Source organism: Dromaius novaehollandiae, chromosome 7 (genome assembly GCF_036370855.1).
Source record: "Dromaius novaehollandiae isolate bDroNov1 chromosome 7, bDroNov1.hap1, whole genome shotgun sequence".
NCBI classification, from domain to species: Eukaryota; Metazoa; Chordata; class Aves; order Casuariiformes; family Dromaiidae; genus Dromaius; species Dromaius novaehollandiae.
Genome location: NC_088104.1, coordinates 32,359,320 through 32,375,623, shown reverse-complemented (window position 1 = coordinate 32,375,623; position 16,304 = coordinate 32,359,320). Strand labels below are relative to the sequence as shown.

Below are 16,304 nucleotides of genomic sequence, written 5' to 3'. Positions count from 1 at the left end.
TCACCTACGTCACCCCAGCTCTCTATTCCTGCGCTCCCTTATTCCCTCTTGACCTTGCAGTAAGCACTCTGTGCTAAAGCTGGAGCAGGCCGGTCAGCAACGCTGCCCAGAACCAAACACCACTGGACAAGTTAAAGAGGTGTCAAATGTCTTTGGGTGATTATCAGAAAACAACCTGCAGCACTTCTAGATTTTATTCTGCAACTTTATCACATCCCATCTGAATATTCTTCCCTTATGCTTCCGTTTCCTCTTCTAATTTGCAAATATTTGTACAAATAAGTCACTCACTCCAAAGAATATTTTTATATACAGACAACAGTAAAACAAAACTGAAAGTCTCTGAATAAGTCATTTAAGCAGTTGCCAGATTTAGAAATGGCTGACTGCTGTTACTATTTAAAGTCATGTGGAATATCAGCATGCTCTTTGAAAGTTAATTACAATTTCTAGAACTGGTCTTAATTGTTAAAATTGCGATATATGAAAGTGCATTTTTTATAAAGACAAAATTACAGAAGATGGGAAAATAGTCAAGAAATTCTGTTTTTAAACTAGATTGATTGTTAAGGCTTTAACAAAAAACCTTACACAGGTGTTAAAATATATTTATGTTGGGAAGACAGTATAAACTCTTTCCCCAGTATTTACCTTTTCCCAGCAGCTTGAGTATTTGCTAGGATCTGCCTTCCCAGGAAAACTATATCTGCCAGGTGCTTTATAGGAGACTAGGAAAATTTGCTGTGTGAAAGTTTTCAGCCAAAATGGATCCATCCATTTCCAAGAATGGGGACATGAAAAACTTAGATGCTGTTTTGCACATATTAAAAATTGTGTCATTTCTTTATTTTCTTTGTTTTCCTATTTACTTTTGTGAGTAGCTCCTAGGTTTCCACGCTTTGGAACTGGCTTGAAATCTGTTGTTTCATTCAGTGCTCAGAATGGAGATGTTTTGAAGAAGGCCAGCCTTTAAAACCCCTGGATCATTTGTTGCACAAGTTTTAACCATGCAATTAATAAGGCACAGCTTGCAGAGCTGTTTATAGTTAACACTAATTTTGTCTTCAGAGTAGACTTTGCAGTAAATGGAGTGTGAAGCCACACAATGAGCAAGTAGGAGGGGAAAAGAATTTAACAGCTGCTCTCAGGTCTGGGTACTGAATGAGGCATGGACCTAATGGGAAGAAAAAAAGTAGCATATGCTACTTCTCATTTGAATACCTATCTCAACACCCGCACACAAGGGAGAAAGATTAGGGTTACTTTCATTAAGATTAGACAACCTTCATTCAGTCATTTCATAGTCTTTGGCTGCTTAATTTAGAAATGTCCATGGTTTCTGAACATAGATTTGCATATAAGCAATTCATATAGATCATTTATACACCTATAAATGATACACGAGGTATTTTACACACTATTTAGAGACGGCGAGAGAGATGGAATGTTCCCCAACTTCTATTCAAGGAATATGGATGCCTCATGATATAGCAAAGTGGTAACGTGAGCCCTGACTGCCTGCTTCCAGCCAGTCCCTTCTAAACACCCCCATGTCTCCCCTTCAGAGCGCTTGTCCCACGGGGCGCACCCCCAGCGTTCAGTCAGGTGAGAACAGTTTCTAGATGTTCTGTTCCGACAAACATCAAAAACTTGGTAAATGGTGAGAAGCAACACCACTTTTTTCTTGTTTCCCTGCATGTATACACTATAAGCATACTTACAAACTCAAGATGACTTAGACAATTTATTCAAGTTGTCTGAACAAACAATTTCTGGCAGCATGACAAGCTGTGCTTAATAGACTATGACTTTACAGAGGGTGATTCAACTCATCTATGTTATTCTGGTCAAGATTTATTGCTACAAGATATGGAACAAAATTAACTCTGAAAGATCATACGGAGTAAGACTCTCCTTTGTGAGAATGTTTATAACAAAAATGGAAGCAGAACAAATAAAATGTTTTTGAAAATATAGCAGAGAGGAGAATATGATGGGGAATTGTCTCCTTAATGTCAATAGGAACAAAGAGAGCTCAGTGCACTGAATTTTTTCAAAGCAAACTAGTATTTCCCTGAAATCAAGGTTTAGGGGAAATTTTGCATAACCTGCTTTAGAAATATCTGCTTATTTTACTGTTCACGTACCTCTGACTGAAATCAAGGGGATATTCTGTAGAATAAAAGGCTAAGAGGCCGTGAGGATAAGAACGACATAAATGCTTATGTATCAGTCAGACCACAACCTGCCTGAGGGCCAGGAATCCTAACTTAGACAGCTCTGAGCAATCAGCAATTCTACATTTGTCATCACAACTGTTTTTACTGCCATTTGATCAGTGCCACATGAGTCCTGACTAGATGATTCCTGGAGTGCATTTTCAGTCACCAAACCAATTAATTTTACAGAGAGAGCAGTAAAAGAATCAAAGGTATTAATCAGAGGTCAGCCTGGAGATAATATTCTCTTTTTTAAAAGTCTCTTCCTCTTTTTGAATACTGATTTAGCTCTTCATTGACAGGCTGTATGTGGATTTGGGAGAAAGAAGCTTAAACTCACCTCAGGGTCTTCAGAGCAGTGTTGAAAAGGTACCATACTGCCCATAATGGCTGTTCCCAGAACTGACATACAGGCCATTTTGTGATCTGACACCCTGGTCTTCTGCCAAATAACTGCCTGAAACAAATGGCACAGAGTCAAATTTTTGACATTATATTTATATTTGTTGAACTCAAGTCATGTCTATGAACATGTATACGCAACTGCACACATACTGTATATGTAACATTCTGTACTTTGACCCTCTTACATTCACAACTTTCAGTGTTAACACACGATATGGTACTTTTTGGCATGTCTTCTCATACTATATTACTTGCTTAGATAAGCAGCGATCAGAAAATTAAGGAAAGTGTTTCCAATTATTTATGAATGTTACAATGCTTATCTGAGCTTCTGCAACTGAAACAAACATTGTTAAAAACAAATCAATAAAGAATGCAACTTCTTCTCTTGGATATATAGCAGTAAGCTATGTGTTTTTACTGAGCATATAACTATGACAAGTTTCTGGCATGCTGGTCAGGATTTGAAGTTGGGCACTGAAATACTTACGGTACTCAAAAGATAAGCCATTTCGGTAGAAATCAGGATATTAGATGACCATTCACAAACCCTGAGTCTCCAGATCAGAGTTATCACAAATATGTTTTTTAGAAAGGAAAGCAGTTTCTAAGGAAGTAGGCATAAGGAAAGCAGGGCTTTTTTTTTTTTTTAACTGAAAACTTTGTAAGATATTTTAAGATGGAAGGATAAAAAGGGGGAGGACAGCCTGCTCTATCAGCTACAAAACTTGCAATACTGTTGTAAAGCTTTTGAAAAATACAGTAAAGCAGGATGAACTGTGACTTGCATCAGAAAAATCATACCTGTTCAGGCCAGTTGTATAGAGAGTATTAACTGCTCTGGGAAGTGAAATTCTGTCTCTCATTGACATGAAGTCCTGTATTAAACAGCCATGAATTTAACTTTGAGTCTGCTTATTTTTATCACTGTGTAGCTAAAAAAAAAGTGCTTAGTTAACTACTAAGTTAACTTAGTTAATTGCTTCTGAGCAACTTCGACTGCTAGAATCAGATCTGCTTTACATCCATTTCTGTCATTGTTAGCTGACTAAGTGTATTTCAACGTGCAACATTCAAACACAAAAGGAAAAAAACATGCAGTAAGTTGCAAATGAAACCTGACATTACCAGGCTAGTTTAGAAATAAATGTTTTAAAAAGCTGCTAGGTAGCCAACATATTGAAACCAAGTTCCGGGTATGCTGCTGCAGGCTGTTCGGTGAAAGCATGGCGAGTGAGCACAGAACATCCATGCACCCATCTCAAGAAATGCAATACATAGCCTTAAAATTCCACCTGTCCACGAGGATATTTGCTGGCCTGGAGGGGTGAATGCCACTGAAGAACACAGTGCTCCTGTAAAGTGATACTCCCTTCTTACAGGACAGGTGGAATTTTAAAGCTTCAAGACTGTGGAGCCTAAAACTGTTCCTCAATCCTTAATTTTCCATTTCCAAATACACTCTGCACTGTTTGCAAGGAGGGCTGTCCCAGTCCGGCCCGGCTATACCTCACCTACAGCACATTTGCATTGTGATCACATCTCCGCCATCCTCCAGCAAGCCTGACCCCCTCAACACAAAAGATGTTGTTTCTGGGGAGGAGGAGGAGGAGGAGGAGGAGGAGGAGGAGGAGGAGGAAGGCAGCGGGGCCACGGGAGCAGCACCCCTGCCCCTGCCCATGCCGCAGCAGGGCCGCCCGCGGGACACTGCCTGCTGCCTCTCGCTACACCTGCTGTAAATCTCCTCAAAGACATTTCGGAGTGATGAAAGAATTTGTCCCCTCCTTTAGAGCTCATCTTATAAAACATATCCTGTACTGCTTCTATTTTAAAAGCGATTACTTAAAATGGAAACACAAAGTGCCAAACAATTTTTTCTTCGCTAGATATATTTCAAATTAAATGCTCGTGACCAAACTGAGAAAGATACTTGTTACATGACTAATATAAACATCATGCTGTTTATTTTAGGTTATACTAGTGTGATGCCTCAGGTACAGATATAAATCTTAGCTGCTGATTAATGCAAGGTTGTTATTACACTGCTTGACCTGCTGAATGGCTGATACACTTGACTGTAAAAAGATCACTTCGGTAAGCTGCTTTTAAGAAAGCTGTGGAACATGAGAACTGATTAAATGCAATCTTGGTAAAAGTGGGTACCGTTAATAAGTTCAGGGAACATTTTTTAATTAGCATGTTATTTATCAAATATTGATATTAGAAAATACAGACAAAATTTTAGGAACTAGTTACCACTATAGGTTAAATTAAAGCCCATATGAAAGAGGCCAGTCAGCTCCTAAATTTCTATACTAAATAAACACAGTATAAATTGTATTTTCATTTGTAAGCATATTCTGAAGGAACAACACAGGAATATCCAGTAATCTAAAGAAAATAATTTTCTAGATTCTCCAGATGTATCAACAGGCTTAAAAAGAAATAAAAGCTAGTAAGAGACGATGCTCCTTCCATTTCCTTTGTTTCAGAAAATGTCCGTTTCCATGAGGTTCCTGCAATACTCTTTTTTTTAAACCTTGATTATACCCTTAAGTTAGGCTAAAAATACAGACACACACCCCCCATATTTTTTTCTATGTCATATAAACCTGGTGTCCAGGATGAGCCAAGGAAGAACCTGACTCTGGTCAGTATGATGACACTGCAAAAACAGCCTACTCAGAGATATAGTATTACATACGGCCCATCTTAGGTTTTGCTGGAGCTAGCCAAATATACCCATCTCCCTCCCCGCTTCATTGAAGGGGATTACATTAACGAGATCTTATAAAAAGCTGTACCACATATAAAACCTATTCCACATATGCAGAAGACAAGTCCGTGTGTGCGTGCGTGTGTGCGTCATTGCCCCCATCTAGGATATATGCGTACACACATCTCACACTGGCTGACAACATACGTGCACACGTGGAGCAGGCTTTTCTCTCTATTTCAGGATGCACATATATAGCCCAAAAGGTTTTCCTGAAGGAATGTATACCAGCTGGAGAAAGAGCATGCAGTTCCTTCCCACTAGGGTCCCTAGGATATGTCACTGCGGAAAATAAGAGCTGCTCCTGACTTGTCTCCTCAAAGACAACAAGGACGGACAGAGGAGAAGTAAGGCCAGTCCTCGCTCTTACCTGTCCTTTGTCTTCTAGAAGTCCTACCAGCAGCCACGACGGTCTGCCCACACGGACAAAAGCAAACTCTCAACTGGAGCAGGGGACGGGATACTGTTTCCAACTGCTCCCAATTCAGTGCAACGGTGTCTCCGAGTTAAACATATCCCTTCAGTTTACATAACGGCACTAACACAACTTTCTTGGCACATCAAGATTTTCAGATAAAAGGTAACATGTTATTAATGTCTTTCTTTCACTACCCAAAGAAGGACTTTTTTCTTGTTTATTCTCTGATAATCACTGTTTTAGTTTTCCTGTAATAAAGTTTGAGGGTGTAAAACTCTAGCAGTGCAAAGCATTGTATGTGAACTGTAGATTGGAAACGTAACCTACCACAGCCCTGTAAGAAAGCCCATTTCAAAGTCTCTCTAATTGTTTTGTTTCACATGCTTCAAAACTCCTGCCAGCCTCGCGGCCGAGAGCTCCCTTCAGAGAGCTAACTCCTTGGGCAAGTACGGTTCCTGGCTTTCCTGACTTAAAACCCAACAGTGCCTCAGGCTCCAAGGTAACTGGAAAGACCACTGCCTACCTGTTAAGAGGAGACACAAACTGGAACGAAACCAAGCAGCAAAATCAAAAGTTTGAATTCAGGAAAAATGGAAGCAAGGAGAAATCTTCTTGTACAATGTACATAACATCTTTGGTTTACGATACACAGACACCTAGCTGCACGGGCAGGCATATCCTCTGCAGTGGAAGAACAGGTATCAGCTAAGACCAAAAAGACTCCAAGAAAAAAGTCTTAATGACCACATTGTTTAAAATCCCAGCTTTGAAAAGGGTTAATACTGTTTCATTTACTCCAAACTGTAACTGGTGCCTTGTTTTAGAACCGATAGTAAGTTATCTTACTAAGTGACAGGCCTTGCATAACCTTCCCTTGAAAACAAAAATCAGGGCAGTATTGCAATTTAGCCCAAAGAAAAATAATGCAACTCTACATAACCATAACTATTTTCCCCAAATATTTATATCGGCCTCACAGGAATCCATTGTCCCATCCACTTGATAAGCGATGGGGACACAACTGGCAGCAGAGGGATGGAACAGAGCAACTCGAGGTACCGGCTTTTCCTTTGCCAGAGGCCCTCGCCACACCTCTCTCTGCAGGCATCAGGCAGTACATCTAGGAAAGTGATTTGCTTGGGAAAAGGCTGAAGGACAGTCATTTTCCACAGCACTGCTCATCCTACGAATTCTGAAGAGTTACAAACACGATAGAGTTTTTCAACTGCTCCAACCACACCAGTTCAGCTGTGGATAGTCAGAGAAGTTCCACTTCCATAACAGGGGGAAAAAAAGAAAAAATCAGAAAAAAACACCCCAAACAATTCAAGTCCTTTCAAAAAATCAGTTTCCGATCCTAAATGGTTATTCTAAGGATGCAACATCATTACAGTGAATTCTATTATAAAAAAAAAAAAAAAAAAAGAGGGAGGAAGGACTTAAAAGCCCTTTGTAAAGTAGCGATTAACAAAAGCAAGAGAGAACGTAACTATAACAAAGTATATTGCTAACAAAGAGCGAAAACTCCCAGAAAGTTTTGGAAGCATCCTTCTTCTGCTAACCTTTCTCAAGCACACACAGTGAATCTGAAAGCCTTTCAGGAGCTAAAGCACATCTTGGATACTGCAACATACACTGCATATTTGAAACAGTAATTGTTTTGAGATTTCAGACATATATGGTGCTGTCATTTGAAAAGTGTGATGGATGGGAAACTGGAAACCTCAAGGAATTAGTAATAGGATATAAAGTATTTCACCTCTAGGTCACCAGTTCAAATTCAGCCAGGTTGGTAGTGACCAAAAGCTGTTACCATCTGGCAGCTGTTCGCTGGCTGATGTAAACCGAGTTGAGGGTCTCAGCGCTTTTCCTAGTGGACAGGTGTCCACATCACAGAAAACACCATAATTAACTCTCTGTTTGGCTTTCTCAGCAAAGCCACTGAACAGCAAGTGGAAGTAAAGACTCAGCTATGCTCCAGGTCAGCAAGAAGGCATGTTGGTTGAAGAGCACTGCAGATTCTTAACCATAATTTCACTTTATGGGACACACAGATTAGGGAGGGACTTAATTTATCATCATTGCACTCCTGTTTTATATCATCATCAACATAAATGGAGTAGCCCTTCCAACTCAGGAAAGAGGCTACATGCTGCTGTTTCTGCTCAATGCAGATTTTTTTTTTTTTTTAAACATGCAGCTATAACAACAATTGGAAGCATAATGAATGAACTCAAAAATAAAGTATTATAATTCAGTTATTAAAAACAGTAAGTTTACTCTAATGCACAGTTCTAGCTACTCCATCTCAAAAAGCACTTATTACAGAAGATTCAGAGACAGAAAACAAACTGTTGTCAGACAAATGGATACAGATTTGTAAAAGGTTGAGATTATCCAACTTCGGAAATAAGAGGAAACTTAAAAAAAAAAAAAAAAAAAAAAGAGAAAAGAATATAGCAGAGAATCAAGTGACATTTCTTCAAAAGGAACTAGAATGGTAAATCACTGAAACCAAACAGGGTAAGCCACTAGATAACTGCAAAAAAGGCTGTTTCCAAACCTTAAACAAAATGTTTCTTCTTAATTATTTAAATTACCATTTCCCCACATGGTACATAGCTAGGCTCATCACTTCACGGCATCTTTGAGGCCAACACAACCAAAAATGCAAAGTGGGTTTGGGCAAGAATACCATCCACAGTTACAAGAGCAGCTCTAAAATGGCTTGCTTGCACCCAGAAGCCCTAATCCATGTTTCTCTTGAGATCCCCTAAACAGCTCTAGAGAGAGAACTGAGTGAGGCTTCAGAATATCATGCGTGAAAAACAGAAGAAAGCTTTTCTCTTATGCAGATTTTTCTAAAAAAGAACTGGAAAATTTATTGAGTCTACTTACAGCCCACCTGTGCCTTGTACAAGATGTGGGAGCAGTTCTGTACGATACCATCTAAACCACCTTTTGCCATAACTTGTTCAAGCCCTACTGTATCTGCAATTGTTAGAACAGGTACAGTTAGCGGGTGTAGTCTGAAACACCTCTCATTTTGGTGTTTGTGGAATTGAGACAACTAAACAGAATTAAAGCTCTTTCATATCATCAGTCTTTCAACACACAAAGGCATTTCTTGAACACCGGTATCTGTTCATACAAATGCTCACCATGCTTACCAGGCTGAGCCGAGGGCTGCTGATATTAAACAGGAAAGAATATGGAAACTGTCATTCCAGGGAAAAGCCCTCAGCACCTACTGCAAAGAAGAGCCTGAGTGCAGAGGTGGCTAGAACGTGGCATTTTGGGCTGAAGAATTTGACGCTGTTTAAACAGTAGCTGACTTTGGAATGTTCTTAGCACTCCTTCAGATAATGTTAACTTTAAATAAACCTGCTGAATACTCATGTAAATTATTTCCATTTGGCTGTCTCATTATTCAATATGCTTTCAAGGAACATGGTGATGAAAGAAGAAAAATACCTCTTTCTAACATAACCATACTGGCAAGAGGATCAACATTATCAGTATTCAAAGAATGTCTTGGCAGGATAAACCTTCATAAAAAGAAGGAGCACTAGCTAATCCAAGTTGTCAAAATAGCAATAGTACTTCAAGGGTTGATCTGCAAAGTGATTCATTATTTATTGCTAATACAAACAAAACATTGTGAGCAGAAACAAAAGTCATTGAGTATTTCCTATCTCAGAAATTCACTGACAAAAAGTGCATTATAAATGAACGCTAAGACGACTGATAAAAGCACATACATTTTTCTTACTTACTAGAAAACAACCCAAAAGCAAGAGGAGCATCATGGTTCTTCATAGAAAAAAACCCTGACATTTAATGGTAAGTTTCATATGAACTAACACAGATATGAAATGTGGTACAACGGCAAGAATAATTTCCAGAACCTGTAGAAGCAGCAAGAAGCACACCATTAAAAAAAAAAGAAAAAAAAAGTGGAAATGAAATATGCAGTGCATTGTGGACCCTGAAAACGCATATACATTAAACAGCTCAATAAGAGGCCTGATTCTCTAAAATTAGTTTCTGCTAGAATCAATTAGACAACCATTTTCAACATGCCTAACCTCAAACTTTTATGAAAGTTTTGGCCTTATTATATGATATATTCTTCCTCAGTAAAGCTAGAACTATGCTTTCCTTCACACTCCTTCCATTTCTTCTAAAATGCTAGGACTTAGAAGAAGGATTTTTTTTAAAGTACTGGTTTTGTCATTTATTTTCAAGATTTCTTTGATATATACTGTATTGTACTATCCTTACTACTCTTTCAACCCATCTTTCCACGTCTTGCACTACCTCATCTCTGCTACCTTCTTGCTCTTTTAAGCCTTGGAACCTGATCCTGATGTGTATCTTCTTCCATTGCAACAGAAAGTATTGGCTCAGCCTCAAGAATCTGGGATTCTAGGAACTCCTTTGAATGATTGGCCATACAATTTTTTAAACTAATATATTAAGTCATGAGCTCCATGAAAACTAGAGCTGTTCTCAGAACTCGATTCATTCCCTTAGTACATTTCAAACAGAAATGTAATGTCCCCCCACCCCCCAAAAAAAAGAAAAATCACAGGCAATGCTATTTGGTAGAGTATATTTCTAGCATAAATACACTGTAGGATCACCATAGGAAAAACGCCTTCTAATCTGAAATTATAATTTAGTGACAACAATACTTGGCATATGAAGGAAAAAGACTTAATGACTATTCATATTCTGTAATAGTATGGTAAGACAGATGCATGTAGACCTGCTGAAACTTGTTATGCAGTGGAATTACAGAATTTTAAATTTCCTAACAAATACAATGTGATAGGTAACTTTTATTTTGGAAGGAAAGACAACAGCAGTAGAAATACAGGAATCTGCCTTTAGAGCTTTAGAGCATTTTAGACTATTTTAAAACATTTACACATACATAAAGAGACTACACTTTCTGTAGGATTTTAGTCCTTGATTTTTCCAGATCAGCAATAGCTACTGAGCGACCTCTTGTGTTGAAACCTGTCTGAGCAGTGTGATTTCTTTTTTTAAATAAATTAAATGAACATGTAAGCTGGCAGTGTAAAATTAAGAGCCTGAAATTAGCACCATCTCTACCACTATAGTGAATAAATACAGACCAAAGACACCAATTGTATTCATTTGTTTTACCAGACAAGCCTACCCGAACTGCGTATTGATGAATTTACCTCTGAAGCTAAAAGGATAGGTAGCCTTCATATCTTTCCAGAAACTGGAAACTGTTTGGGTTGTAATATGGATGTTTTTCTTACAAAGCTGGTTTGAGACTATTACCGGAAATGAGTTTCAAGTAGCTATTAAATGAGACAGTTTTTCAATTACTACTACTTTCTCATTAGGTAGGTAGTGCCAGTTCATGCAATCTTGTTTTCTTCTTCTTGTTCCGTATCAGAGACTCTTTTTAAATCTATGCAATATCCTCTAACCAAGAGATTACAAGTCTGAAGGAACACCATGCATGCAAGCAGATAACACCAGTTCTTAAAATGTTCTCAAGTTCTTTGCTTACATGATCACAAAGACTTTCAGCTATCTCTGCTTCTCTGTAAACCATAATGTACATACGTCCTGACCATTGCTCTCTCCACCTCAAGGTTCTTCTCTCTTCCAACTTGCTGAGCTTACCCAGACTTCAGAGGGTAAAAAATATTTTAAAATGTCATCTTCTTAACAGAACGTTTGCGTGCGTGTTGAGTTACTCTGGTGACAAAATATCCTCATAATGAATTTTACTACCATTATTTCCAGCGAAACCAACAGAGCTTAGAGGACTGGCTATGTTCCTTCTTGTTCATCAGCAAAAGGACAGGTTAGCAAGACAGCCATTTGTTTCTCTGTGCATCTACTTTAGCTTTCACCAGGCTTTAGATCACACAAAGAGCGTAATAGTGATGTTGCAAACTCAGTCCATTGCTCAAAAGGCTGTACATCAGTGAAAAAAACATACTCTTGGCGCCCCAGAATGAATTTATAAAGCTAAGAGTTTGCAGAAATGTATTTTGTCACTTGAGCACAGGCAACACCAAAACAAACATGCAACAGCTACTCTTGTGCTTCTCTCCGTGCTACTTTTGCAGTAAGTAGCGTGAGAGATGTGATCAGTTTCCTGCACGATTTCTACAGTATTAAAATAAATGTAGAAAAAAGAAAAACAAGACATATAATAGTCTAATCAAATTAAAAGAGGATGAAATCAAAACATCACTAAAAATCATTTACAACTTGTTTGCAGTAATCTCACTGCTGCAGCCCTTCTCCTCATTCCTCTTCCCTCTCCACCCCCAAATCACTGCTTTCTTACCTAGCAATCACATTCCCAAGCCTCTCCTCCAGCACCCAGAGACGTCAACAGGAATTTCCAAACAGACCGGAAAGGATCACACGGGTACCATAAGCAAACATGCAATAGATGTCTAGTGCAGAAAAGTCAACTGAGCAACTCCTCCACGAACCACAACAAACAAGATATTTCCCAATACACTATACCAAACTCAAAATCTGTAATAGACGATAACAAGCTACAGTTGCTGCATAAGGGGAGGAAAAGTCAGGAAAAAGGAAGATACCGGCAACACGTTGTACTAAGCCCTTGTAGTAGCCAAGGACCTTAAATAAAAGCCCCAGCTTAACCACAGAATAATTATACCACATCCTTGAGAGAGGCCAAAAACCACCAATAGAAGATGAAGTTAGTTTTATCAACTTACAGTTAAGACCAACACTGTGAAGCACTGCTAGATATGTCAGGGAGATTAACACAATCTAGGAAGTGCACACCTCCAAGATCTATGGTTTCAAACTTTCTGTAGTCTCAAATGAAAGACTGAAAGCAGTTATACTTACTCAGTTTTGGAATACTAATTCTGTAGCCACAGGGCTGGCTTTTTTTTTTTTTTTTTTTTTTGCAATATCTACATTTTGATATTTAAAAATACAGACATATATATAATCAGAGCATGTTATCCAACCCCAGAAGAGGCTGAGAGATTTGCTGTCTTCTCAAGAAAGCAGAGTCAATCATGGTTTCCCCTGGAAGGGAACTGAAGCATGAATGTTTAGTTAATGAAGAGTCTAACTGATCAAAATCATTCCATAAACCAGGAAAACAGCAAAATTAACATAGTATTTTAGAGCAGAAAGAATCGCTGAGGGATCTGTCCACAAAATGTCACCCTCTATTTCGTGGCAAAATGGAAAGTCATTAGCATAATTTTCCCCTCACATGTGTCAAAAGTCAGGAGTAAAGCCAACAGTATTAGCTACGTCGGATTGGGCTCAGGGAAAGGAGAGTGGCTCACTGTGTCATTTCTGTAGCTGTGCTGTAAGATTACTGTCCAGTATCCTGTGAAGTCAAAGCAGCCTCCAAGCAGCCTCTTAATTTGTACTCCCAAGTCTAAATAAACAAAAACTAGCTCAACTAAAACTTGTTATGACATATGTTACTCTTACTTAAACCAACGTAGCAAATTGTTTTCAATTTTTTAACTTATTTAAATTAAGCCATGATTGCGTATTGCATGCCAATGACTCAGCATACAACAAACTACCTGTATTTGCTATAGCGTCTATCCAGGTAAGGTACGCCAAATAACAGTTTCAAGAGTTTATTCAATTAGCTTAGGTTAACACCTGATCAGCCCCTTAGGCCCAATAAGATCCCACTACTTTGTTCTGTAAAACACCAACATCTTTATTAACTATGAGCATGTAAAGTAATTCTTACATTTCATGTATCTAACCTAGTATCTGTTGGAGCAAACCAAAAGGCAGATCTGAGTCTCTTCTGAGTTTTAGAAGCTTAGGGTCAAGATCTGTAACCATCATGGGTATACACATTTATGGAGGGAAGAATGAAGTGGGAGTCCAAAAGAAACCTATGATAACAGAGAAGTCCTAGGAATTAAAGGTTTTATGTAATAAAGCATTAGTGAACTGCATATATTCATCAGAAACTGATTCTTATGATAGCTGATACAGAAAAAAAAAATCACTATTACCTTATTATGTGTAAAGATTATCCGCAGGTCTGGTTTTATGATGCCATATGCTATCAGAAGATCTTGGATTTTTTTTAGTTCCTCCTTACATTTTTTAGTTGTTGAATAAAACTGTTTTCTTACAGGAAGATTCTTAAACAACTTCAGGACTGTTACTGTAGTACCTGCAAGCAAGTGATAAAAAACGAGCAGCGTTAACATTGAACACATACCAGTGGCTGGATATAAAGGAAACTTTATTTGTACTGGAAGAGACATGTCTGTATACGGCTGCACACAGATAATCCCTAATAACACTAAATTAAATTACGTTAGCATGAAGACAAAAATATACTAAGTTAGCAGTCATCTTCCCAAAACATGTACGAATAAACCTCACAAGCTCCACCCTCCATCCTTTATTTAGTTACGACTGCAGCATGAAGCTTTCTTCCGTATATACTGACAGTAGTAAGAATCAGCCACTAAGACTCTTTTGGTGCATATTAAGTTAACTTTCATTCCTGAAATAAGTAATGGACCAGCACATGATCAGATATATCAGGAGGCAGGGGAATAGAGAGCCTCATTAAAGCCCGTCACTATTATTTGCATAGAGACCTAAAAGACCAGACATCTCTGTTCAAAGTGTAGTATATAACCTGTAGAAGAGAATGACTCTACTAATACAATCATACAAATTCTTAGACTAAAAAGAGATTGCAAAGTATTAACACAGAATTCATTTTTCCACAGCAGTCAGCCATCCCACAGCTTTGACAAAATCATTTCAATGCAACTTGACCTCCAGAACAGGCTTTCCAGCTGTGGAAAACACTACAACCTAAATCTAAAAGAATTTCTCTGGTTAAAACTGGATGTCCAGACCCCACGTTGTAGAGTTTTCAGATTCAGCTCTTTCTTCAGTACCTGTCCACTGACTAGCTCCAGGCAGCGAGCCTCTGGATGAACGGCTTCATACTGCCAGCTATCAGACAGACAAGGAAGAGAGACAAGTCTGGTAGCAGGGCTCCACTTTGCCCATACAAAACACAGCGCAGCCAGACACGGTGTCGAATGGGCACACAACACTGGCAGACAGCGGTAGCTCTTATGGCTCAGCGAGGACGTACTAAGGGTGAGAACAGATGCAACTTTAAACTGCTTCCCCAGAAGTATGCTCTAGTGGCAAGAAAGGAATAAACAGTTTCTTTTTCGAGAATGTGCAACTGCTGAAATGTGAATGCGAGGTTACAGTGGTCTTTAACAGTCCTCACCAGTCAAGAATCAGCTGAACGGAGCACGGAGTAGAGGAAATGCTACTCCAAACCTGCACCAAGTCTGAAAAACCAAGGCCAAAGCCGAGGTGAGGAGAGCCTCTATTTTTTACATAAACTTGTAGCAGGAATTTCTAGTGCACGCACCCTTCCCTGCAGGTTACGAACAACTGTGACTTTGGTGGGTCCTACAGGCACACTGTTACTAGCAACTCCCTCTCATACAGCATGGCAATTCTTCCTCCTTTAAGGAAAGATTTTGCTTCGTATAGAAACACTATTTTAGCCCTGAACAAATCTTTTATATATCTATAGAGTAAGTCTGCCCAGACCTGCAGCATAGAATTTTTATAGCTTTTATTTGAGCTCTGCCAGCTTGAGGGAGAGAGTCAGAGAAGTAGAAACTAGTATAATTGCTGTCTAAAGGAACTTCCAAGATACATTTTTTCTTATGCTAATAACATGTCCTCAGTTGACAGACATGAGGCAAGAAATGTTTACAGCTACTAAGATTTCATACTCAGGCTTCAAGTAGAGAACAGGTATTTCAACATCAAACGGAGCCCCACAGAAACATAAAATACTTGTTTCGCAACGCAACACTGTAATAACGATATCCTACCTTGCCCAAGATGGGAAGGCTTTTGCGAAGTTATATGTCCGCTGCTATCCAAAACATACTGAGTACTAAAGTCATCAGCAGCTGTCTTTGTTGTGATCAAAACCTATAAAGAATAAAAAGAATCCATGTTAATCAAAGATTCACAAAGTTCCAAATGGCCTTATATAAGCTTTGCTATCATTCTCAACATCAATTTATTTTAGCAATAACAATTATATTTAATAAGGTTATAAAATATTTCTTCCACTGGCGTTGCTTACAGTCACAGAAACATTCTACATTATATCTGACTTTTCCAATCATTCAACTAAAAGCCATACATTTCTATTACAATACTACATAAAGCATAGCTAGCCTTAATATCTAACACACGCACGCACACTTCTGTATTTTCTATTCTAAATACAGTTGATTTAAACAACTAAATCAATTGATATTTTTGCATTTTTGTCCTTCATGAGAGAAGATACAATATGACAACTCTTTTAATTCATGTTGGATTCCACACACACAACAACTATTATCAAACAAACAGTATATTATCTTTCTACACCCACCACATCTAG

The 16,304-nt window shown here is 38.5% G+C and overlaps 1 protein-coding gene across 11 annotated transcripts in view; it reads right to left on the bottom strand.

Annotated features, from left to right (window-relative positions):
* Positions 1-16,304, bottom strand: part of PMS1 (PMS1 homolog 1, mismatch repair system component) — a 47,853-nt gene that overhangs the window by 24,580 nt on the left and 6,969 nt on the right. For all 11 annotated transcript variants that reach the window (XR_010390015.1, XM_064515081.1, XM_064515076.1 and 8 more), the window contains 3 exons: positions 15,739-15,841; positions 13,861-14,024; positions 2,560-2,676 (listed from right to left, as the gene is read on the bottom strand). Coding sequence is in view for 10 of the 11 variants with exons in the window: in XM_064515081.1 (XP_064371151.1) it covers positions 2,560-2,676; positions 13,861-14,024; positions 15,739-15,841 (384 nt within the window). In the remaining variant the exon portion in view is untranslated. The remainder of the gene's footprint in view (positions 1-2,559; positions 2,677-13,860; positions 14,025-15,738; positions 15,842-16,304) is intronic.